The sequence below is a fragment of the Periophthalmus magnuspinnatus genome, chromosome 1, assembly GCF_009829125.3.
Source record: "Periophthalmus magnuspinnatus isolate fPerMag1 chromosome 1, fPerMag1.2.pri, whole genome shotgun sequence".
In the NCBI taxonomy this organism is placed as follows: Eukaryota; Metazoa; Chordata; class Actinopteri; order Gobiiformes; family Gobiidae; genus Periophthalmus; species Periophthalmus magnuspinnatus.
In genome coordinates this window covers 13,361,787-13,386,304 of record NC_047126.1, presented here as the reverse complement: position 1 = coordinate 13,386,304, position 24,518 = coordinate 13,361,787, and the positions used below count along the sequence as shown (strand labels likewise).

Sequence of the window (24,518 nt, the reverse complement as noted above, 5' to 3'; positions counted from 1 at the left end):
TATATATAATTAGCATGAAAATGTCTCATCAAAAACAACAAGTCTGAATGGAACGTATGTGTAGGAGGTATGAGGAATTTTAACCTTATTTCCTTCAGTTAGATTTATGAATTTATCCAAGTCTTGATCGGACATAAGAGTACGCACAGATAATACAGTCTCTTTAAACTGCTCCATCAGTTCCTCAACAGCCCTCTTGTGATAGAATAATAGGTTATTATTACACATGGGCACAATTAAAAAAAAAAAAAAAACAGAAAAAAAAACAACAAGATTATTTAAAAACATACCTGAAATTCTTCCTCTGATGGAGCATAATGCAATTTATCCAGAGAAAGTTTGAGCTCTGTGATGAAAACAGGTTGCCCTTGGACAGCATCAACAGCCTGATGAAGACAGGACATTACTTGGATAGAGAACAAAGTACTAACATTAACATTGTATTAACATTGTAGTGTCATACCGTGTTGTTCTTATCCTCATTAGCTAAAGGCTTAGTTGCACCATTAACCTGAATGTTCGAATTTTGTATTTGTGAAGAATCTGGTGTTTTTTCAACTTGCTCCTGAAATACCATCAATACTTTCTCCACTCCACGTACCACCAACATGTGCAGAGTGTTGGTAAGTATGAGGTCAATGAGATGGATAAAACTGAAAAATAAAAAAAAGTACATAATAGAACACCTAGAACACTTGAAACGTCAACTAAAGTATGCTGGGGTCTAACAGTATGTGATCTTGAACAGAAATCAATACAACAGGAACTTACCATTAGCAAACATTACATATTACTCAGCTTCAAGTAAAAGAACAGTCTTTTGAATTGGTCTTTCTAAAACAGTCTTGGTTATACTTGTCCCTTTCTTAGCTTGAGTAGAGTCACTGAGAAGAAGCTTCAACTTTCTGACCTTGCCATCGGCACCTGGCGTGACTTCTACGACTCTGGCGAGTTTCCACTGGTTTCTCGGAAGAAAATCGTCTTGTAGTAGAACAATGTCATTTACCTTGGTGTTTCTCCTGGTCTTGTTCCATTTGCTTCTCTGTTGTAAATTTAGCAGATATTCTTTTCTCCATCTGATCCAAAATACATTCGAGAAATACTGCATTCTTCTCCATCTTTTCTGCAGATAGAGATCTTCTTTGACAAAGTTTCCAGGCGGTGGTATGATCACTGAGGATTTCATTGTCAAAGTGTGATTGGGTGTCAGCGGCTCTGGTCCTACAGGGTCGTTGATACACTCTAAGGTTAGTGGTCGACTATTCACTATGGCCATGGTTTCATACATGAAGGTTCTCAATGATGAAGTGTCCAGTCTTGAGGCTGATTCATCAAGAATGAATCTCAAAACATTTCTTATAGTCCGAATTTGTCTCTCCCATGTGACTGGAAGCAGGTGGATTGAAAATGAAACTTGTACCCAGCTCCTTTACTTTCTCTTCAGTGACTTGTGCCAAGTTTATGAACTCATTCTTCGCACCAACAAAATTAGTGCTTTGATCGCAATGCAGTTGACTGACATTGCCACGTATGGAGATGAAGCAACGGAGTGCATTGAGAAAACAATCTGTACTGAGATCATCCAGTACTTCAATATGAATAGCTCTGGAGCACATGCACGTAAACAAGAGTCCATACCTCTTAATGTCTTTCCTTACTTCTTTTACAATGAATGGCCCAAAGCAATCCATATCACAGTATGTGAATGGAGGGGTAGCTTCCATTCTTTCTGATGGCAGGTCGGACATCTTTTGTTCTTGACCACTCTTCCTGTACCTTCTGCATTTGACACACTTGTATATGAATGATGACACTTCCTTACGGCAGCTGACAATCCAAATGCCATTTGCGCGTATTTCATTGACTGTCATCCCTCGTCCTTGATGATGAATCTTTTCATGAAAGTGCTTGATGAGAAGACGTGATGCGTGATGTTCTTTTGGAAGTATGGCGGGATGTTTGACATAAGGATGGAGTGATGCTCTTGTAAGTCTTCCTCCCACCCTCAGGATGCTGTGGTTATCAAGGAATGGACTTAGCAGATGAAGCTTGGAGTGAGAAACCTTGACTTCTTCCCTTTCTTTTAAAGACTTGATTTCCTCACTGAATGCTTCCCTTTGAACAGCTCGTATTAAGAACTCTTCCGCTTCTTTTCTTTCTTCCAGCGTACTACTTTCATTTGACATTTCGTCTGGGTTTTTTGCATACTTGATACGTCGCTTTAGTCTTGCTATTGCTTTAACAAGTCTATTCCAATCAGAAAACTTTTGCAGACGATCTCCAATACACTTTTCTTCTTCTGCTTTAACTGTGAAAACTTGTGTGACTTTGAGTTCTGGATCTTCAGAACTGATCTCTTTCACCTTCACATCTTCCTTTGGCAATTCCTTTTGCCACAGGAAACTTGGTCCTGCGAACCAGTTGGACTCCACAAGTTCTCTTGCCATGACTCCACGAGATGCATGGTCAGCAGGATTTTGTTCAGAGGCAACGTATTGCCATTGACTTGGTTCTGTGTTCGATCTGATTTGCTGTATTCGGTTGGCTACAAATACGTGGAATCATCTCGCGTCATTGTTAATGTAACCAAGGACTACTTTGGAATCGGTCCAGTAGTATTCTTGTAGATCTTGAACTTCCAACTCTCTTTTCAAGAAGCTTGCGGTTCTGACAGCAACCACTGCAGCTGAGAGCTCCAATCTTGGGATAGTTGTCACCTTTGTGGGAGCAACTCTGGCCTTACCCATTACTAGGGTGCACTGCACTTCTCCTGACTTGGACACAGTTCTGAGGTATGAACACACACCATAGCCAGATGCACTAGCGTCAGAAAAAGTGTGTAACTCACAATGGTGGACTTGCTTGAACGTCGATGGGACATAACAGCGTGGTATCTTTATGTTGGACAGATTCGAGAGGTCTATTAGCCAGGCTTCCTATTGTGGCTTGAGGTCTTCTGGAAGCGGCTCGTCCCAACCTAGCTTTTCTTGACGCATTCTTTGTAGGACCTTTTTTCCAACTAGAAAGAATGAATGGGGCGACAAATCCGAGGGGGTCAAATATAGATGCCACTGTGGAGAGCACTCCTCTCCTGGTGAAGGGATTGTTCTTAACAACAACTCTGAAGCGAAATGTGTCAGATGCTACGCACCACTGGACCCCTAATTCTCGTTCAATCTTCGGTTCTCCTAGTGCCAGATCCAGATTAGCAGCTCCTGCTGCACATTCCTCTTCTGGGATTGTAGCAATCACTTGTTTGTTGTTGCTGATGAACTTGTGCAGGTGCAGCTTTCCTGTGTCACAGAGTTCTCTGGCTTCTTTTACAAGCTGAATGGCTTCTTGCTCTGAATCCACAGCTGCCAAACCATCATCCACATAGAAGTTACGATGTATAAACTTTACTGCAGCTTGACTGAACTTGCTCTCACCTAGAGCAGCTAGATGCTTGAGTCCAAAGTTTGCACATCCAGGCGATGAGGCTGCGCCAAACAAGTGGACCTTCATACGAAACACTGATGATGACAGTTCCATGTTGCCATCCTCCCACCATAGGAAACGGAGGTAATCTTGGTCATGTGGGGCAACATGAAATTGGTGGAACATGCGTTCAACATCACGCATGATGGCCACCTGTCCTTTCCTGAAGCGACACAGGACTCCTACTAGGGTATTTGTGAGGTCTGGTCCTGTCAGGAGATGCTCATTTAGTGATGTATCCTGAAACCTTGCAGAGCAATCAAAAACAACTCTGATTTTATCTGGCTTCTGATGATGATATACACCATAATGAGGGATATACCAGGCTGGTTGCTTGCTTATCTCATCCTCTGGCACCTTTTCAGCATCGCCTCTTGAGATGATATCTTGCATGAAAGCCACATAGTCACTACGATAGCGCTCATCTTTTCTTAAACGTCTTTCCAGGCACTTAAGCCTGTGTTCTGCATAAAGCCTGTTATTGGGCAAAACAGGTCTTTCTTCCTTAAAGGGTAGAGGCATTTCAAAATGTCCATCCTTCTTTAGTTTTATGCCTTCCTTAACTTTAGACAAGAACATGATATCTTCTTGTGACATAGATTCTTCTTCAACGCTTCTTTCAACGAAGTCCATTTCCAACAAATTTAATATCTCTGCCGGGGTAATCACTTCTTTAACTTTGCTTCTGCTCACAAAGCAGACTTCGTCTTTGATCTCATGATATGGCTGGATAACTGGCAGGACTTGTTTTACAATAACACGATGACTTACTCCAATCTCATCTTCATACTCGTTCTCAGAGTGGCTGTAGCCAATGATGCTCCAACCAAGCAGAGATCTTTGTGCAAATGGCTGGTCTCTTTCACCACTGACCACTTCTAAAGGGAGTAGAGCTTGAGGACAGTTATATCCTATGAGTAGTCCAACATCACAATCAAGTTTGGGAGACATTTCCTTTGATAAATGCTTTAGATGGGACCAGTTCTCTGCCGTCTTCTTTGTCGGAATGTGGGACCTGTTGGCAGGAATATAGTCTCTGGTATAGGTTGTTAGCAACTTGATTCTTGATTCAGAGTTCACGCCTCTTACTTGCAGATTCTTTAACTTGTAGCTGGACACAATCTTAGTTTTGGATGTTATTGTGGAAATCTTGAGCTTGACTGGCACCGATGTGGTGCTGAGCGACTCAGCTGTATCCTTTAGGACAAATGTAGTGTCACTTTGAGTGTCGAGCAAGGCATACACCAGCTTCTCCTTTCCTGGATTGTCTAGAGTGGAGATATAGACTGGGATAACCGAGGAGGTACAACCCTTTGCTTTCTGTCGCACAACTCTGTTTGACGTGACTTGCTTGGATTCTTGTTCTTGTGGTTCAAACACCTTTCCTGTCTCTTCATTAGTTTTTGGAAGTTCTTGATTGGTCTTTGAGTTTTGTTCTTTGTCTCTTTTCTCTCTTTCTTGGTGCAGACATGTTGGATGCGGCTTTTGGCATTTGTCACAGACACTTCTGGAAGAGCAGCTCTTGGAGTTATGGCCGGGCTTAAGACACCCAAAGCACAGCCTTTCAGACTGCACGAACTTTACTCTCTCTTCAACAGTTTTCTCCATTAATTTTCGACATTCGTGAAGTGCGTGACCAAGTTTCTTACAAAAGAGACATGCCATACTCGTCTTTTCATTACTGCTTGTGCTCAGTGTTTTAGCATTAAGAACATGACTTCTTCTAGACTTGTCTTTCGTGAAATGCTTATGGTCCTGGTCAAATGGCTTTATTGCCTGTAGTGAGGTGATAGGATTGCAGACAATTCTCGCTTCTGATTTTAGCCATTTTGTCAAATTTCTAAACAAAGGAAACATTTTGTATTCGTCTTGAAACTCTGTCACTGTTCTGTTCCAGCGTGAACTTAACCAGTCTGGAAGCTTTGCTGCTATTCTCATGTTTTCAACACAGTCATTTAATACTTGTAAGCCTTGTACATATGGCTTCGCTGACTTAACACTACTCAGGAAGTCTACAAACTCACGTAGATCCTTGCTGTCCTTCGTGGTGATCTTTGGTCACAGCTGTATCTTGTCACGATAGGACTTGCCTATCACAAAGGGATTTCCAAATCTACAAATATTTCCCAGGCTGCAAGATATGCTGCATCTGTTCCGACTAGAAAGTGACCTTCAATAGCCTTCCTTGCTGAACCTCCAACGTACCTTCTCAAGAAGAAGAGCTTTTCTTGTATTGGCAAGTTTTTACGGTCTACTAATGTCTGAAAGGACAGCTTCCAATCATTATACTGCAGTGGATCACCTGTGAAGACTACAGGCTCCGGGATTGGGATTCTGTTAGCGGTTATAGCTTCAGCAAGTGCTTTCACCAGATCAATGGAGGCTGCTTGCTCTGTGGGGGATGCAGCTGTTTGAGCCACAGATGCTTGCAGAACAGCTTGGTGGTTTGTAGGAGCTATAGATTTAGAGGGAAAGAATGGTTTAGAATGCACATTTGGAAAACTTGGTGATAGTAGGGAATTATCTTCCTTTACTTGTGGGAGCAAGACAGGAGCCTTGTCTTCATCCTCACTGTTGATACTTTCAGCATAAACTTTTAGCCTTGCTTGTGCTGCATTATGCCTTTGCATCTCCTTTAATAACTCCACTTCCTTTCTCTTTTCCTCCAACTTCGCTTTTATTGTTGTGCTTTCTGTTAGAAAGTGTGCTCTTTTCTTTGCATCTTCTATTTGAAGGTCTCGGATTTCTTCCTCACATTGATGTTGTGTTTTCATCATTTTAATTACTTCTTCTGAGGCTGCTATTTCAGCTGCTGCTTCTTGTCTTTGTTGTGATGTGCCTGTAGATGACCGCTTAGACACACTGGAAATAGCGTTTGACCTGCAGGTAATCCCTAAAGAGACACTGCTTGAACTGCTATCGAACACTGACTCAGATTCTGGCCATGGAATATCTTCTGGATTGCCATCTTGCTTAAGAAGGCACTGTGCCTTAGCCTTAGCAGCTTGACTAAGAGCCCAGCATACATCACATTTTCTTCTTATTTCCATGTCAGGACTTTCAATCTTTCTTATCTCGTCATAAGTTTTGCAAATGTCAGCCTGAAATGTATCCAGTACACTCATACCTTCAGCAATTAGTTCAATATCTTCACTTTTAATAAATTTCTTAAAACAGTTTATATGGTATTTCCATTTCTTGTACAGACGTTCGAAATCTTTGGTTAGTTCACTTAGCTTAGCCTCTTGTAGAGATTTTCCCTTTTCAGTGAGTGTGCGTACTCGCTGGCTCTTACGAACATCTTGTTGACATGTGTCATCAGCTGATGCAGTGAGTTGTGGAGCTGCTTCTCTGTCTGCGCTGCACTATCATTATCTTGTAAATCAAGGTCTGCAGTATCTTCTTCAGCAGGCTGCACTGTACCTTTATCTTCATCTGCCATTCTAACTTTATTTTGCAGCTTGAATCTTTCTCATGCGGTTTATGCCTTTACTTGTTTGGTCTATTTGACTTATTATTTTAGAGTTAGATGCAACTTACAAGTGCTTGCGCTACTTCCAGGACACAAACTTGATTTCTTGCTCACTTAGCGTTCACTTAATATCTTTGTCTTGACTTTAGCGGTGCTTTGTTAGCGCACGTGGTACTTCCCTTGTATGTAGCATGCTGCTAGTAGCTTCGGTACCACCCGTCTCGTTGCCTTCTCAGGGGCAGTACGTGTTCTACTATGCCGGGGTGCCCACATACACGAGAGACACGAGTTCTTTTGACTGATGTTACTGTGTTTATTCTTCAGAGTCCACACCGTAGAACTGTTAACATACAAAATAAAACATGGCTCACATTACAGATAAAGTATACACAAAATTACATATAAACACATGAAAAATACGTACCACTTTGGCCTGCAAGTGGACAAACCGGTGAACTGAAACCTTTATTCTATTTCTTATTTATCTTAAATAGTGCTGCCGGGCAGGACTTCGCACGAGCGCTTAGGAAAAACTGACTCGGAAATAGGAAGTAGATTTACGACCCAAAACTAAAGTTACGATAAATTAAACATTTACAACACTGTTACGAAAGAAAAATTATCACCATTATGATCTCATAAATAATTAATACATACAAGAAAATTAAACGTGAAATGCATAAAGAGGCGCATGGAGAGGCCTCTTTCCAGTTTTATGGCCCCCGTCTATGGAACAGCCTGCCGGAGGACCTCAGGGCCGCAGAGAACATTCAGGTTTTTAAAAGCAGGCTCAAGACCCATCTTTTTAGCATAGCTTTTGATTAGTATTTATCATTTTAGTTTAGTTCTCTATTTATTTAGTCTTATTTAAGCTGGCTAGTGTGTTTATGTTTTACTTATGTTTTATTTACTTGTTTAGTTTTGACTTATTTTATTATTTATTGATTATTTTATTATTTATTTTATTATTTATTGACTTATTTATTAGTTTTGACTTATTTTATTATTTTTAATCATTTTAGATTTGCCAGTGTTTCCTCTGCACCGGGAGCTGTGGTTGGCTGTGGCTGCTGGGCCCTGGCTCGTGGGCCTTGGAGGTTTGGTCTTGACCTCATCTCTTCTCTGGGCCCTGGGCTGGTGTCCTGTGGCTGTGGGTGACCCTGCTCCTGGTGCAGATGGTTCCTCTGATGGCGCTCTCTCATCTGGTTCATCTTTATCCAGCCTATTGCATTAAACGTATTTTAACATGTGTTGAGGTGGGGGGTTGTTTGGTTATGTTTATTGATGTGTTGGGGTTGGGTTGTTTGGCTGTCGGGTGGTTGGGTGGGTTTGGTGGGTGGGACTGATTTTAATGCTTTGTAAAGCACTTTGTGTTACTTTTTTTTGTATGAAAAGTGCTCTATAAATAAAGTTTGATTTGATAAAGAAAACAAGCCAAGTATACTCTGAAGTATTATGAAACTGTAACAGCACCATCTAATAGTCAAAAGGTGAACTGCTACTGGTTTAATCAACCGTTACATAAAGTGTTTTAAAAAAAGGTCCTAATACGGGGAAAACTTCAAACCATATTTACCCTTGTAACCGGTTTGCAAGAGAACCTCGACTTTTCTCATCATTTTTTTTTTTTTTTTTTTACTATTTATTTACATGATATTTCACAATAACAAACTGAATACATATCTACTGATAACCCAAATATAAAAAGGAAACTCACATATATATTCACATATATACATACCCCCCCCCCCCCACACACACAGGCATCTCTTCCTCTCTCTCTCTTTCTCTCACTCTGTCAAACACACACATTTGCTCTTTATCTTCATCTGTCTCTCTCTGACACATACAACTACTGAACACACTTCAGAAACACATGTAGGGCCTGTATAATATAAACTGATGGAATATTTTTAATTTATTTTTTAAGTCTATTTTTTTTATTATTCTAAGATATTTATCATCTTGTTTTATTGCATGTACCGTTTTCCTTCTGTTCTTTAACTGTGCAGTGCAATACTGGAATTTCCCCACTGTGGGACTAATAAAGGCCTATCTTATCTTATCTTATTAAAATATTAACACAAGCATAAGTCAGGTGTTATTTCCAAACTACATCACAGATTTTCTTACCTTGTTGGAGTGATGGGATGTTAATCTTAGTGGGATTTTTTCATTATCTGGAGCCAAGGTTTCAATTACATCCATTTTTAGCACGGGCAGTCTTCCACGCCACTTTATAGGATGCAAGTGTCACAGTTTCTCCATGCTTGTTCAATTGCTGAAACATTTGAGACTGTCTTTTTACCTGGCTTTTCAAGGTGCTCAGTTTGTGCTTGCATAGTTCAGAACCTTTGGGGAATTCCATATGAGATGTGATATTGTAGTATTGCAGATTAAACAGAGTGATTTGCCATTCCGTTCAATAAAAAAGTAAGCATCTTCCCATTCTTCCAGAAATGTCCCGTGTTCATCCTCATATTTTCGTTTAGTTTTGCATTTTGCCAGGAGGACTATCGGACGGCCTCAAAGAGATTCTGGCAAACCGTCCGACGCCTCAGGAGGGGGAAGCAGTGCTTCACCAACACTGTTTACAGTGCGGGTGGAGAGCAGCTGACCTCGACTGGGGATGTTGTCGGGCGGTGGAAGGAATACTTTGAGGATCTCCTCAATCCCACTGTCATGTCTTCCGAGGAGGAAGCAGAAACTGGGGACCCGGAGGCGGACTCGTCCATCACCCTGGCTGAAGTCACTGATGTGGTTGGCAAGCTCCTCGGTGGCAAGGCTCCGGGGGTGGACGAGATCCGTCCTGAGTACCTCAAGTCTCTGGATGTTGTGGAGCTGTCTTGGCTGACACGTCTCTGCAACATCGCGTGGCGGTCGGGGACAGTACCTGTGGAATGGCAGACCGGGGTGGTGGTCCCTCTGTATAAGAAGGGGGACGGGAGGGTGTGTTCCAATTACAGGGGAATCATACTCTTCAGCCTTCACGGTAAGGTCTATTCCAGGGTACTGGAGAGGAGAATCCGACCGAACCTCGGATTTAGGAGGAGCAGTGTGGTTTTCGTCCTGGTCGCGGAACACTGGACCAGCTCTATACTCTCCATCGGGTCCTTGAGGGTTCATGGGAGTATGCCCAACCAGTCCACATGTGTTTTGTGGATCTGGAGAAGGCATTCGACCGTGTCCCTCGTGGTGTCCTTTGGGGGGTGCTCTGGGAGTATGGGGTTGCTAAGGGCTGTCCGGTCCCTGCATGACCGGAGCAGGAGCTGTGTTCGCATTGCCGGCAGTAAGTCAGACCTGTTCCCGGTGCATGTTGGACTCCACCAGGGCTGCCCTTTGTCACCGGTTCTGTTCATTATATTTATGGACAGAATTTCTACGCGCAGCCAGGGACCGGAGGGGGTCTGGTTTGGGAACCACAGGATTTCATCTCTACTATTTGCAGATGATGTTGTCCTGATGGCTTCTTCGAGCCAGGACCTGCAGCAGGCACTGGGGCAGTTTGCAGCCGAGTGTGAAGCGGCTGGGATGAGAATCAGCTCCTCCAAATCTGAGGCCATGGTTCTCGACCGGAAAAAGGTGGTTTGCCCTCTCCGGGTGGGTGGTGAGTCTCTCCCTCAAGTGGAGGAGTTCAAGTATCTCGGGGTCTTGTTCACGAGTGAGGGAAGGATGGAGCGTGAGATTGACAGGCAGATCGGTGCAGCGTCTGCAGTGATGCGGTCGCTGTATCGGTCCGTTGTGGTGAAAAAGGAGCTGAGCCCAAAGGCAAAGCTCTCGATTTACCGGTCAATCTATGTTCCTACCCTCACCTATGGTCATGAGCTCTGGGTAATGACCGAAAGGACAAGGTCGCGGATACAAGCGGCTGAAATGGGTTTCCTCCGCAGGGTGGCCGGGCGCACCCTTAGGGATAGGGTGATTTTGACGACGAGGGTAACAGTCTGCATGCGCATGAAATGTTTACTTATTTTCACGGCATTAGACGTGACCCGTGCAGATGACGAGCGGTCACGTATCAGACGCAGCGTAAAAAAAGCTGATAAATCAGTGTTTATATATTGTTTATTGTTTGTTTTAACCTCCTGAGACCCGAGCTCTTGCATGAGATGCTTTATTAATTTTTCTTTCTTATTTGGGTTGGCTGGGACCTGATGAGTCTAAATACAAAGAATTATCTTTTTACATTATGTAGTTTCTGAGAAAAAATTATGTAAATCAAATGTCCTCATACATGGACATTATACTCATTTTGATAAAACATTTGAATAATGATTTACAAAAACTATTAAGACCCTGAACACAGCAACATTTGTCCTGAATGTAAAAACAAAATGCGAAACAACAATTGTGCCTCTTGGAACAATGTGTCTCATGTGAAGAGCTGCTGACAGGAGCAGGAAGAAAAATAAAATAAAATATTCTAAATATTCTAAACTGTTAAAAAATGAATATATATGACATATTTACATTGTTGCTGTTATTCTTCATCTAATAATTTGCACTGAGGCCTAGACAAGCCAAAATGTGTTGTCCACATATGAGGATGCCAGGTCTCAGGAGGTTAATAAGCCCTGGTGGATTTAAATGTGTTTTAAGAGAGAAAAAAATAAGTGAAACATGAAACGATACAAAGAGCCATAGTATATAGAAAATATGATGAGAGGTAAAGAGCCGCATTCCTATTGGCAGAGAGCCGCATGCAGCTCGAGAGCCGCGTGTTCGCCACCCCTGCACTATATTATAATATGGACCAATCTAATATATTTTTATTACAGGTTTTATTTCTTATCTAATGATGAGCTGTTTAAGATTCTGGCCCAGACGAGAAATCCTCAGGCAGTGCAGCCCCATCTTAGGAAATATTTTGATTCCATTACACGCCTAGAGTTTGCCCTGTTGCCTGAAAAACCTCGAGATACCACAGAGGGTGATGTTGATTCTGAACAAGACACAATCTATAGCAAAGACATCCTGAAAATGATTTCACCGGAGGGTGAAAAGGTCAGCTATAAAAAAAAAGCAGACTAATTATCTTAGGTGTTATCTGTAAATTTGTATGGTTAATCCATGATTTCTTTGTCTTCATTACAGGTGTCATTGACTAAAGGACTTAAGGCGCAGGGCAATGTAGAAGATTGGCTGTGCAAGGTAGAGGAGGCCATGTTTGTATCACTGCGACAGTGGCTCAGTGGTTAGAGTGTTGGTCCCCCAACCCGAAGGTTGGAGGATCGAGTCCCGCTCGGTTCTGTCGTTGTGTCCTTAGGCAAGACACTTCACCCACATTGCCTGAAAGTGGTGTGTGCGTGAATGATAGGTGGTGGTCGGAGGGGCCGATGGCTTCCGTTAGTCTCCCCAGGGCAGCTGTGGCTACAATAGTAGCTTACCATCACCAAGTGTGGAAATGAATGAATAATAACTATAGTGTAGCGCTTTGAGAGGCTTTGACAAGCCTGTAAAGCGCATTACAAGTGTAAGCCATTATTATTATTATTGTCACTGCGGCGTCTCAGTAAAGCCGCCATAGCAGATTACCAGGTCAAGTCCAGAGAGGAATGGGTTGTGGCTGGACATCCGTCACAGGTAAAGACTGTTGTACCTAGATGGAGGAAAATAATACTTTTTTAATGAAAATGCTATTTTATAATGATGTATAGGTATTTAATCTCACTTATGTATTTGTCCAAAAGGTAGTGCTGACGATCTCCCAGATGATGTGGTGCAGAGAAATGGATGCCTGCCTTGAAGGGGACCATGACCACTTTGCTGCGTTACAGCAGTTTGAACAAACCAACTTCAGTGTAAGTTTTTTTCAGTGTGTTCTTTTTATTTCATCCAAACATTGATTACAATCCTCAACAACTCTTTCTAGAGGCTGAATTCTTTGGCAGCTTTAGTAAGAGGACACCTACCATCTTTACATCGGAATATAATCACCGCGCTTATCACCATTGATGTTCATGCTAGAGACATTGTCACAGATCTTGTTCGGCAGAAGGTACATTTTACCATTTGTGATTGTACATGTTATGTGTATGAATTGATGATTAAATTAAATAAATTAATTATTCTGCTTGTAATTATATTCATATGTCAATATTACACTATTACAACATTACAGGTGGACAGTAGGTCAAACTTTGAATGGCAGAGACAGTTACGTTATCACTGGGACATGGATTTGGACAACTGTGTTGTCACTATGGCTTTGTCCACATATATTTATGGTTATGAATACCTTGGAGCCTGTCCAAGGCTTGTTATTACTCCACTTACGGTATATTTTATATTATCATTTACATAAATTTAACAAAATATTTAACAGATTTTAATTATATTTTATGTTTTTATTTTGTTTTGCTTTATGTGTTTATCAGGATCGTTGCTATTTATGTCTAATGGGGGCTCTACAGTTAGACCTGCAGGGCCTGCAGGGCCAGCTGGGACAGGAAAAACAGAAACCACCAAGGATCTGGCCAAGGCTTTAGCCATACAGTGTGTCGTCTTCAACTGTTCTGATGGATTGGACTACAAGGTTAGACAGGATTAAACACCTTTGTACGGACACCTGCATGTTCCTTGCAAAGGCAGCCTTTTTCTCCAGATAAGCCTTCAAATTAACATTTTATACAATTGCTGAATTTACATAATGTTGACACTAGGTGGCACTGTTGCACAAGTAAAGAAAGCACAAATTCCGTCACACACAATAAAATATGCATTATTTTGATATATTTATATTTAAATATAAAACATAATTATTAAAACAATAAATAAGTTACTGTCCATAGATTTGTCATTAAAATATAAATATGTTTTGTGTATTTCAGATGATGGGCCGCTTCTTCAGTGGTCTTGCTCAGTCTGGAGCTTGGTGTTGCTTTGATGAGTTTAATCGAATTGACATTGAAGTGTTGTCTGTGATTGCTCAACAACTCATCACTATTCGAAATGCTAAAGCCGCAAAGGTCTGCTTATGTACACTAACCTGTTCCCTTTTAACTCACGTGTTTCACATTCAGACAATGTTTTTGATGAAACTTACCGTAAATTTCGGACTACAGAGCGCACCTGATTAAAAGCCGCACCAGCTAAATTTGAAGAGAAAATCAATTTTGTACATATATAAGCCGCACCTGAATAAAAGCCGCAGGTTTTCATATTGTAACATGAGATATTTACACAGAAAGACGGTGCACCGACACGCTTTTTTTTAAACTGTGCCTGAAAATTGGAACCAACACGACAACAACACGGGATGAACACATCTGCAGGTTTAGAAAATAAAACTGCACCAAAACGGAAAATCTGCTTTTATTTCCTCTGAAAACTTTTGTCGTCTTTTACATTGACCAAGTTGGATTCATTGATGTCGAGCTTACGTGCAGTGGCTCTATTTCAGGAGTCTGCAACCCGCGGCTCCGGAGCCGTATGCGCCTCTTTCAGCCTCATACTGCGGCTCTGCGTGGCTGAAGTGTATTTTATTTGTGTTAGTTCTTTTTTGTTGTAGTTTAAATTGGAAGATTATTATGATCTTAAAATAAAATTATATTTTCTTATTTTTCGTTGCTCAAAATAAGCGTCACACTCGCGGAACAATGTTCAAAACAAACACCGCTCACGTCTCACGTCTCACAGACACAGACACAGACACAGCTCACAGTCCTGCGTAAAGAGCCCTGATTTTCAGACGCTGTGCGCACAGGGGTCAGGAGCAACTTTGGCCCGTCCCTAATGACGCACTAATAAGCTCGTCCATAGATGTATCATGAAAATCCTGCTGGAAATCGCCACAGAAATCTATTTGATGTAGTAGCAAGTTTATTATCTGCTCTTGTCTCCGCGGTGACGTATCACGTATAACACATCAGACACGACGCACAAAAGTAGAGCCACAAGCAAGTGAAAATGAGCCAAAACAAAAGTCTTTGGAGAGCTTTTAACAAAGGGGAAAAGGACAACTGAGGAGCCAGAAGAGGAGACTACACCTCCAAGAAAAAGAAAGATAAATTTAACAGACAATGCCTACTTAAAACCTGGGTTTGTCGCTGCAGGTGACTCACGCGCACAGTCCGCTCTGCGTAACATACGGGAAAAGCAAATAAGGCAATGAAACCTTCAAAACTGCTTTGGCATATGGAGAATAAGCACCTGGGATTAAACGATACGCCTTTAGAGTTTTTGAAAGAAACTGCGGAGCAGAGTAGACATAATCACATAATCAGCGCAGGGCTCCCTCTGATGCAGCGGTTTGGTGAGTTGTATTTTTTTAATGCACTTAAGTTGTTTTTGCCATATTTATCTGCCACGTGTAGAAGGCTTGTCCGTGAAAATAAAACCCAGGGGCCGTTATCCAGTAAAAAATCCATAAATAAGCCGCACTGCTGTACAAGCCGCAGGGTTCAAAGCGTGGAAAAAAAGTAGCGGCTTATAATCCGAAATTGTATCTTTTTTTTGACTAAACTTAACTTCTCTCTTTTTAATAGTGGAGCACTTTGAGTGCCTAGAGGATGGAAAAGCACTATATAAAAATGTGACCATTTACTATTTATTTTGCAGCTGTCAAGGTTTCAATTTGAGGGAAGTGATGACCTGTGCTGCATTCATTACCATGAACCCTGGCTGTGCTGGAAGAACAGAGCTGCCTGACAACCTAAAGGCTTTATTCAGACCCATAGCCATGATGGTCCCTAATTATGCTCTTATTGCTGAGGTAATATTTGTAGCATCATTTATTTAAGAGCTTTTCTTCCTGTATTTACTTTCTCTTTTTTTTATTTGCCTAATTTCTTGCTTCAGGTGATTTTATACTCTGAAGGGTTCGAATCAAGTAAGACTTTGGCTAGGAAGATGACCCAGATGTATAAGCTATGCTCGGAGCAGCTGTCACAACAAGACCACTATGATTTTGGCATGAGAGCGGTCAAAGAGGATGTTCCACCTGCGGCAGCTGAGGAAACGCAAGCTGCCAGTCCAGATGATGGTGCAGTTTTACACGGCCATCATTGAGTCCATCCTCACCTCCTCCATCACTGTGTGGTTCGCTGGGGCCACTGCCAGGGACAGACAGAGACTGCAGCGCATTGTGCGCTCTGCTGAGAAGGTGATTGGCTGCAGCCTTCCATCTATACAGGACCTGTACGTCTCCAGGACTCGGGGGCGAGCAGGCCGTATAGCAGCTGACACCTCTCACCCTGGACATGGACTATTTGAGCCACTTCCCTCTGGCAGGAGGCTACGGTCCATTGGGACCAGAACCTCTCGCCATAAGAACAGTTTCTTCCCCTCTGCTGTTTGTCTCATGAACACTCTATAATATCGGCACTAAACTGGACACTTTATAACACCGGTCACTTTAATAAGCCACTTTGCACTGTTGTTCTGATGCTGCTATTGTACATATTTTTTCCCTTTAAGTATTTCATTTGATTTTTTTTAAGCATATCTTTTTAACTTTGTGCATGCTCTTATTTGTATTTGTATTTATTCAGTGTGTTTATGTTGCACTTTTTCACCGTATCAAGTTCCTAGTTTGTGAACTGTGTTCACAGACTATGGCAATAAAAGTCTTCTGATTCTGATTCTGATTCTGATTCTGATTCTGATTCTGAAATCTGTGCTGGTGATGGCCGGGTCAGAGAAATACAAACATATGTACTTGTAGACATTGGAGGCAGTGTGACATGGCAGAGTATATAGCCCCATGGAAAACTATGCAATTCAGTAATCCAGTATTGATTTTAGCAACATATTAAGTTTACTCCTTCGATCGTTTACTCTGACTGTGTACAAATCAATGACAAATTACACCAACACATCACGTAGACAGGTAGAGTAAGCAATTTGGGAGATAGAAAAACCCACTTGTACTTGTTCTTCTTGCATGGGTTTTTAAACTAATTTAAATTGATGCACCTCCACCCAGTGTAGAGAGCATCATGTGTTCAAATGTTGTTATTAGCTAATGCCCTTGGTGTTATAATTGACTTGAGATTCATTGTCTCCCATTGCACACCATTGACTCTGCTTTTCCCATACTTGGTTTGTGTAACTGAGTGATGAAGAAATGGGAAAGGGAAAAGTTTAGTTTTATTTGATTACGTTGACTACGAATTGTTTAAAAATCATAAAATCAGTAGTCAAAGCAAAACTCACTACTTTGCTACATGTCACTGTCTTTGCCTTAAATAAACACCACGCACACACCTGCTTGTTCATATTTTTTACATGTCTATCTATCTATCTATCTATCTATCTATCTATCTATCTATCTATATCTATATCTATATCTATATCTATATCTATATCTATATATATATATATATATATATATATATATATATAGATCCCTGAAGAGGAGCAACCCCCACCTCAGTGAAGATGTGGTACTTATCCGAGCTTTGCGGGACTCTAACCTTCCAAAGTTTCTCACAGATGATGCCGTCTTGTTTGGGTAAAAACTTTGATCATATTTGTTACATACCTATTTAAAAGTTAATTTATGTTGTTTTGATGTTATTTTTTCATTAATATGATCTTGTATTCTTCTAGTGGGATCTTATCTGACCTGTTTCCAGGAGTGACTATCCCTGAGCATGATTATGGTGTGCTACATTCTACTATTCTAGAGTCTCTGGTTAAGCGCAATTTACAGCCTCTCCCTACCATGACCAAAAAGGTAACATTCATCAATACTAACCTTCTTCTTTAAAAGAAAAATACTTCAATATGCTTAATTTGAATTTCCTCCAGGTAATCCAATTGTATGAGACTATGCTAGTGCGGCATGGAGTTATGCTTGTTGGACCGACTGGAGGGGGTAAAACTACTGTCTACACCATTCTGGCCGACACCCTGGAGACCCTTTACAACTCAGATTATAAGAAAAGTAACTCCTTCTACCAGCCAGTCAAGACCTACATTCTTAACCCCAAATCAGTGACAATGGGAGAACTCTATGGCGAGGTATTCCTGAACGTCAACACTGATTGAATAGATCATTTTAGAATATTGAAGTACTGGGATGTTTTTTATTTTTTATTTACCATAGGTGAACAATTTCACTCTTGAGTGGATTGATGGTCTGATGGCGTTGAGTGTCCGTGATGCGGTTAGCGACACGACTGACGATCACAAATGGGTCATATCTGCACTAAACTGGACACTTAATAACACCGGTCACTTTAATAAGCCACTTTGCACTGTTGTTCTGATGCTGCTGTTGTACATATTTTCTCCCTTTAAGTATTTCATTTGATTTTTTTTAAGCATATCTTTTTAACTTTGTGCATGCACTTATTTGTATTTGTATTTATTCAGTGTGTTTATGTTGCACTTTTTCACCGAATCAAGTTCCTAGTTTGTGAACTGTGTTCACAGACTATGGCAATAAAAGTCTTCTGATTCTGATTCTGTTATGTGATGGCCCCGTAGACGCCCTGTGGATTGAAAACATGAACACTGTGCTTGATGACAACAAGATGCTCTGTCTCGCCAATAGTGAACGAATCAAGCTCACCCCATCAATTCACATGGTGTTTGAGGTTGGCATAGACATATATTATTATTATTTTTTATTTCTTATAGTTTTGCACAGGTTTAAAACTGTAACTGGCTTTGCAGGTTCAAGATTTGGCTGTGGCTTCTCCAGCAACAGTCAGTCGTTGTGGAATGGTATATATTGATCCAGATGAGCTCAAATGGATGCCTTATGTTCAGACATGGATCAGTGGTCTTGGAGACAAGGTTGCATTCACTCTTTGTATTGTTACATAACCTCATTCAATATTTTATACAGTCTGACAGTCAGTATACTCATCATAACGTGTTGACACATCACGATATACTGCAAAACCAGCTCATTTAATTCAAAGAAGCTTCATGTTTTATTATTAATTTTGCAGCATTTCTTTCATTCCAGTTTCCAGAGGTAGTCAGCAAATATCTCCTGGGATTGTTTGAAAACTATGTGGAGAAGGGTCTTCAGTTTGTATCAAAAAATTGTATACAGGCTATTTGCCAAGTGGACATAAGTAAAGTCACCACACTCTGTGCTTTACTTTAAGTATTGCTGCTTGGCCAGGAAGGACCTGGATTTACCATGGTATACAAACAATACAAGACAATCAGATCTTTTATTATTCCTTTATTTGCTGAAGTGGAGGATTTAAAAACATTACAGTTTCAGATTTTATTTATTTATGTCCTGTTTTTAGGATGCACGTGATCTCAACAGGGTTATTTGTCAGACGTTTATCTTCTGCTATATTTGGTCTGTTGGGGGCAATCTGATAAGCACAAACTGGGAGTCCTTTGAGGCTTTTGTAAAAGAACAATTTGCAGGCAACAGGGACGCAGAGGTACACACAATATTTCACATATATTAATTATGTCAAGTACTTAGGTTGATGCTTTAGTTTCAGAGAGCTACAATTAAAGCAACATTTTTATTTCCATGGGTTTGTTTTAACCATAAACTACAGATTCCAGAGTCTATGGTTCTATGGAATGTACACATGAATTTTAAGAACATCCATATGCAACCGTGGGACAAGATCATTCCTGCTTTTAAATACAATTGTGAGCAGCCATTTTTTGAGATGCTGGTCCCAACCACAGACACTGTGCGATATGGCTATTTGATGGAGAAGCTGCTGTCTGTGCAACGCTCTGTACTTTTCACTGGTGATACTGAAGTGGGGAAGGTATGTAAGCAAAGTTATGGTGGATGATAAAAATATGTTAAATACACAATTTGAAAAACATAATAAATTAATTTAGATGTTTTTTTATAGTCAGTTGTTGCCCGAGATCTACTAAACAGGGTGCAAGAAAAGGAGGGATATCTTCCCATCTTCATCAACTTTTCTGCTCAGACTTCCTCTGCACGCACCCAAGAAATTATTGAGTCTAAATTGGAAAAGAAGAGAAAAAATATTCTTGGTAAGCAACAAGTATACAATATTGGAAGACACTGGCCACAATATATTACTCTTTTCTTGCACATGTATCCTGTGGTGGTTGGATAAATTACAAATCTTGTTTGTAATAGGTGCTCCAGGTAATAAAAAATTGGTAGTCTTTGTGGACGACTTGAACATGCCTAAGCTGGACAGCTATGGTTCTCAGCCACCCATTGAACTCCTTTGTCAGTTCCAAGACTTTTCTGGGTTCTATGACAGAGGAAAGTTCTTTTGGAAAGAGATCCAGGTATCATCTTTAAATGTTTTGATAAAATACGTTTTACTAACCCTACTCTGGTCTGATCGACACATACTGTTTGTCTGGCACACCTCATTTGTATTTCTTCTTGATGCAAGTGTTCTATTTGTTCTGCAAGGACATGACTATTTCAGCTGCATGTGCTCCTCCGGGAGGTGGCCGCAACCCAATAACTCCTCGATTCATCCGCCATTTCAGTGTGCTGTGTTTGCCCACACCATCAGAGTTGTGCCTCAAACAGATCTTCAAGGTCAGAGCAAAACCTATCCATCTACCAATCCATTTGTTCACAATACCAACTTTATTCAGCCGTCACACCTTTTCAGCTTCTAATCAATATTTTGTGAGGCTAGACCATGTAGTTGCTCCTTTTTCTCTTAGCTTTTCTCTTATTCCTCTTTTACGTCTAAACTCTGCTCCAGGCTATCCTAAACGGTTTCCTCAACGAGTTTGCAGGGGAAGTGAAGGCCTGCTCCTCTCACATTGTAGATGCAGCTGTGGAGATCTACAATCGTTTGAGTTTGGATTTGCTCCCCACTCCGGCAAAGTCCCACTACGTCTTCAATCTCCGGGACCGCTCCAAGTGTGTTCAAGGTGAGATGCAAAGTAACGCTTCAACTTTTTCAAAGACAGACATTTAAAGACACAGGGGAAACACAAGCCTCCGCAGAGAACAGATGCAAGTGTCACATCTGTCAGCGCACTGTGTACAAACCATAATGCTCAAAATGATGTGCATGAAGCCATAGAATAATAAAAAAAAAAAAAAAACTAAGACAACACTGAATCAGAACCAATTATGCAACACAGACTTGACTTGATACTACATGAATTTAAACACACTGGATTATAGCCAAAGGATAATTTATTATTATTTTATTTACACGTGTTTGTTTTTGTTTTTTTTCCATTAATAAACAGGCATATTACAATGTGATTCTGGTCAAGTGAGAGCAAAGAACCGGATCTTTCGCCTTTTCTGTCATGAATGCCAGCGAGTTTTTCATGACTGCCTCATAAACAACCAGGATTAAGCTTACTTCAATACTATCATCTGTGATATGGCCAGTAAGTAAAGCAACAAAACACATGAGTTTTATGTTGGGTGCTAAAATTACCAGTAGTTTTAATATTTTTGTTCATCTCCTAGGCAGATATTTTGACATTACTATGGAACTGGAAAGCTTTGTGACACATCCAATTATATTTGGCGACTTTATGAGGGTAAGATTAGTCACTGAATGTGAATGTTCATTTTATGAAGACCAAGTTGGTTTTCTTCCAGGATGCTGTTGAACATGTCTCTAGGTATATTTGAGTTTTTTTAAAGTTTTTTTTTTCACATTGATGACAGCAAGGGAGAAAAAAAATGTAAAAGTTTATTAACAATACAATTACATTTTTTTTCTTCTATTTTTTCATATGAATGTTCATTTTATGAACATTCACATGCAACTGTTACTTCATTATTATTACTGTTACTTCACAACTTTCTCCAAGGAGACCAAGTTGGTGTTCTTCCAGGATGCTGTTGAACATGTCTCTAGGTATATTTGAGCTTTTTGGATTTTTTTTTTCACATTGATGTCAACAAGGAAGAAAAAATGTAAAAGTTTATTAACAATACAATTACAATTTTTTTTCTTTCTTTTCTATTTTTTCATCTAGAATTGCCCGTGTGATTCGCCAAGAGAGAGGAAATGCACTTCTCGTAGGGGTGGGAGGCACAGGAAAGCAGTCTCTAACCCGACTAGCAGCTCATATGTGTGGCTATCGGTGCTTTGAAATCGAGCTAACCCGAGGCTACAACTATGAGAGCTTTCATGAAGACCTGAGGAGGCTGTATAAAATGGCTGGTGTGGAAGGCAAAGATATGGTTTTTCTCTTTACCGACACTCAGGTACCAATGCACCACTTCTGATGGACAGACACCTAAAATTCAGGATCTTACTGTGAATTATTTATTATTGCAGATTGTGGTGGAATTGTTTTTGGAAGACATTAACAACATGTTGAATTCTGGTGAAGTGCCAAATCTTTTTGAGAAGGATGAGTTGGAACAAGTCCTGACAGCCACTCGGCCAAAAGCGAAAAAGGCTGGAATAAGTGAAGAGAACCGGGATGAGGTACAAGCACAGAATGAGATCACACCAAACCAAGTTCAAACAATATTTAGATTTTTTATGTCACATTGAATATGGTGTAAAATGCCTGACACAATATGGTTGCATTTCAATTTGTGCTCTAGGTCTTCCAATACTTCATTTCTCGTGTTCGGGAGAAGCTGCACATTGTGTTGTGCATGAGCCCTGTAGGTGATGCATTTAGGTCCCGATGTCGGATGTTTCCTTCTCTCGTCAACTGCTGCACTATTGACTGGTTTATACAGGTATGTGTACATTTAAACATAACTGGTAATTTTTAGCATTCACAGTACTACATACAATAGTAAAATAATTATTTTGTCCCTCTAGTGGCCACGGGAGGCTCTGCTCTCTGTCTCTCAGGCCTTTTTCCAGAACATAGACTTTGGCAGTGCTCCTCTAAAACAATGCTTTTTTTCCACCATGTGTGTGGAGATTCATGTGAGTGTGTCCGACATGGCTGAGCGCTACTACTCTGAGCTGAGACGCAGATATTACACCACACCTACCTCATACCTGGAGCTCATTAACCTCTACCTGTCCATGCTTGGGACAAAGAAACAACAGTTAATCCTTGTAAGTTAATAACTCTCAGTGGCATTTCTACATATTTGTATGTTACATTCTATACCAGGGGTCACAAATAAAATATCACTGAGGTCCGAATTTTAAAAAAATCGACAAGTGAAGGTCCTAAGCTTCCATTTATTTTTAGTTCCAATTTTAACAGCTGTAACGATAACAGTTTTTAAGTTGTGCATTTAACTATGAAAATAAATTGCAAAAACATGCTTTTTGACTGGAATGTAACACAAAATTTTAAAAACTGCTTTTACAAAAACTACACAACACTGAACATTGATAAATAATTTGAACTAACATAGCATTTTACTTTTTCTGAGAGAAGTAAGCTCTTTGTTGCTTTGCAAGCATTCTAAATCTAGGGCTGAATGCTGTTAAAGCCATCCTCAAGCACATGTGAAGGTGGTCATTGGTGAGCCTGGAACGGTATTTCTTTTTGATGATGTTCATTTTGGAGAAAGCAGCTTCACAGCAGTATGTTGAACCAAACATACACAATATGTACAGGGCTACGCTCTTTAGTGTTGGGAAAGATGTCTCTGAAACTAACTGGATCCAGAAAGATTCAGCATCTCTTTCACTAACTTGCTCTTTCAGCACCACATTTGACTGGAGATCTGCAAGTTCCATCTGAAGAAGTCATTGGCTTCTCTGGAAAACCTCCTTATGTCAGTAAGGACCTCCTTATGCTTAACTATGAAAGATTTTGAATGAAGACAGTAAGCTGCTCTCCAAGGTTGAAACTGTCAAATCGTTTTCCAAAATTGGCAATGAGTTTCTCAACAAAATGTTGAAAACTGGACTTCTCTCCCTCAACTTGTTCCTTGACAGTTGGGAAGTGAGTGCAGTCTCCCTGCAGGTCTTCCCTGAACAGCTCCAGCTTTCTTTGGAATGCACGGATAGCTGCCATTAGGTCACAGACAGAATTGCCTTTGCCTTGTACTTTTAAGTTAAGTTGATTCAGGTGTGATGTGATATCAATCAAGAAAGCTACACAGTCCATTTTTTCTTTGTCATCCAAGAACATCTGAAATTGTGTTGCTCTTTGGCTCTTCAGCTGCCCTAAGAAAGCTGTGATTTTCTTTCGAACTGACCAAAAGCGCCCCAAAACCCTGCCTTTGCTGAGCCATCTCACATTGTTGTACAAAAGAAGGTCCTTAGCATTTGCCTCAACTTCTCTGAGTAGGTGATGTTGGAGGGATGAAGATGCTCTGAGGAAGTTTATCATTCTCATCATTTTGTTCATCACTTCAGCATACTGATCTGAGAGTATGGCACATAAGACAGACTGGTGTATTATGCAGTGATAAGAGATGAGTTCAGGGTGCTCCTCTTTCATTCTAGCCACTGCTCCTTTCTCTTTGCCTATCATGGCAGGGGCTCCATCTGTAGTTATTGAAACTACTTTTTTCAGGTCTATTCCCCTTTTTGTTAGAAGCTCCTTTATGGCTAGGTAGATATCCTCACCTCTTGTATTGCTCTCCAGAGATACCAGTCCCAGCAGATCTTCACAGATCCTCTTTTCATCTTTGTTAAAGAATCTTACAAAAACTGAAAGCTGTGCATTGTCTGTAATATCAGTAGATTCATCTACTGCTAAACTTATGCATTCTGACTTCTGA

The 24,518-nt window shown here is 40.6% G+C and overlaps 1 protein-coding gene across 1 annotated transcript in view; it reads left to right on the top strand.

The window, feature by feature from the left end:
• The first annotated feature begins 10,949 nt into the window (after nucleotides 1–10,949).
• Nucleotides 10,950–24,518, top strand: part of LOC117393974 (dynein axonemal heavy chain 6-like) — a 27,332-nt gene continuing 13,763 nt past the window's right edge. The window contains 35 exon segments of the mRNA XM_055221599.1: nucleotides 10,950–10,978; nucleotides 11,728–11,953; nucleotides 12,044–12,143; nucleotides 12,280–12,298; nucleotides 12,463–12,532; nucleotides 12,640–12,750; nucleotides 12,822–12,947; nucleotides 13,071–13,226; nucleotides 13,327–13,372; nucleotides 13,375–13,484; nucleotides 13,780–13,917; nucleotides 15,509–15,531; nucleotides 15,533–15,662; nucleotides 15,749–15,870; nucleotides 16,556–16,603; nucleotides 17,295–17,402; nucleotides 17,501–17,627; nucleotides 17,702–17,914; nucleotides 18,000–18,089; nucleotides 18,361–18,492; nucleotides 18,572–18,694; nucleotides 18,870–19,052; nucleotides 19,165–19,308; nucleotides 19,432–19,653; nucleotides 19,744–19,891; nucleotides 20,001–20,158; nucleotides 20,289–20,420; nucleotides 20,593–20,764; nucleotides 21,092–21,242; nucleotides 21,325–21,394; nucleotides 21,441–21,478; nucleotides 21,839–22,070; nucleotides 22,144–22,296; nucleotides 22,419–22,559; nucleotides 22,645–22,890. Coding sequence (XP_055077574.1) covers nucleotides 10,950–10,978; nucleotides 11,728–11,953; nucleotides 12,044–12,143; nucleotides 12,280–12,298; nucleotides 12,463–12,532; nucleotides 12,640–12,750; nucleotides 12,822–12,947; nucleotides 13,071–13,226; nucleotides 13,327–13,372; nucleotides 13,375–13,484; nucleotides 13,780–13,917; nucleotides 15,509–15,531; nucleotides 15,533–15,662; nucleotides 15,749–15,870; nucleotides 16,556–16,603; nucleotides 17,295–17,402; nucleotides 17,501–17,627; nucleotides 17,702–17,914; nucleotides 18,000–18,089; nucleotides 18,361–18,492; nucleotides 18,572–18,694; nucleotides 18,870–19,052; nucleotides 19,165–19,308; nucleotides 19,432–19,653; nucleotides 19,744–19,891; nucleotides 20,001–20,158; nucleotides 20,289–20,420; nucleotides 20,593–20,764; nucleotides 21,092–21,242; nucleotides 21,325–21,394; nucleotides 21,441–21,478; nucleotides 21,839–22,070; nucleotides 22,144–22,296; nucleotides 22,419–22,559; nucleotides 22,645–22,890 — 4,437 coding nt within the window.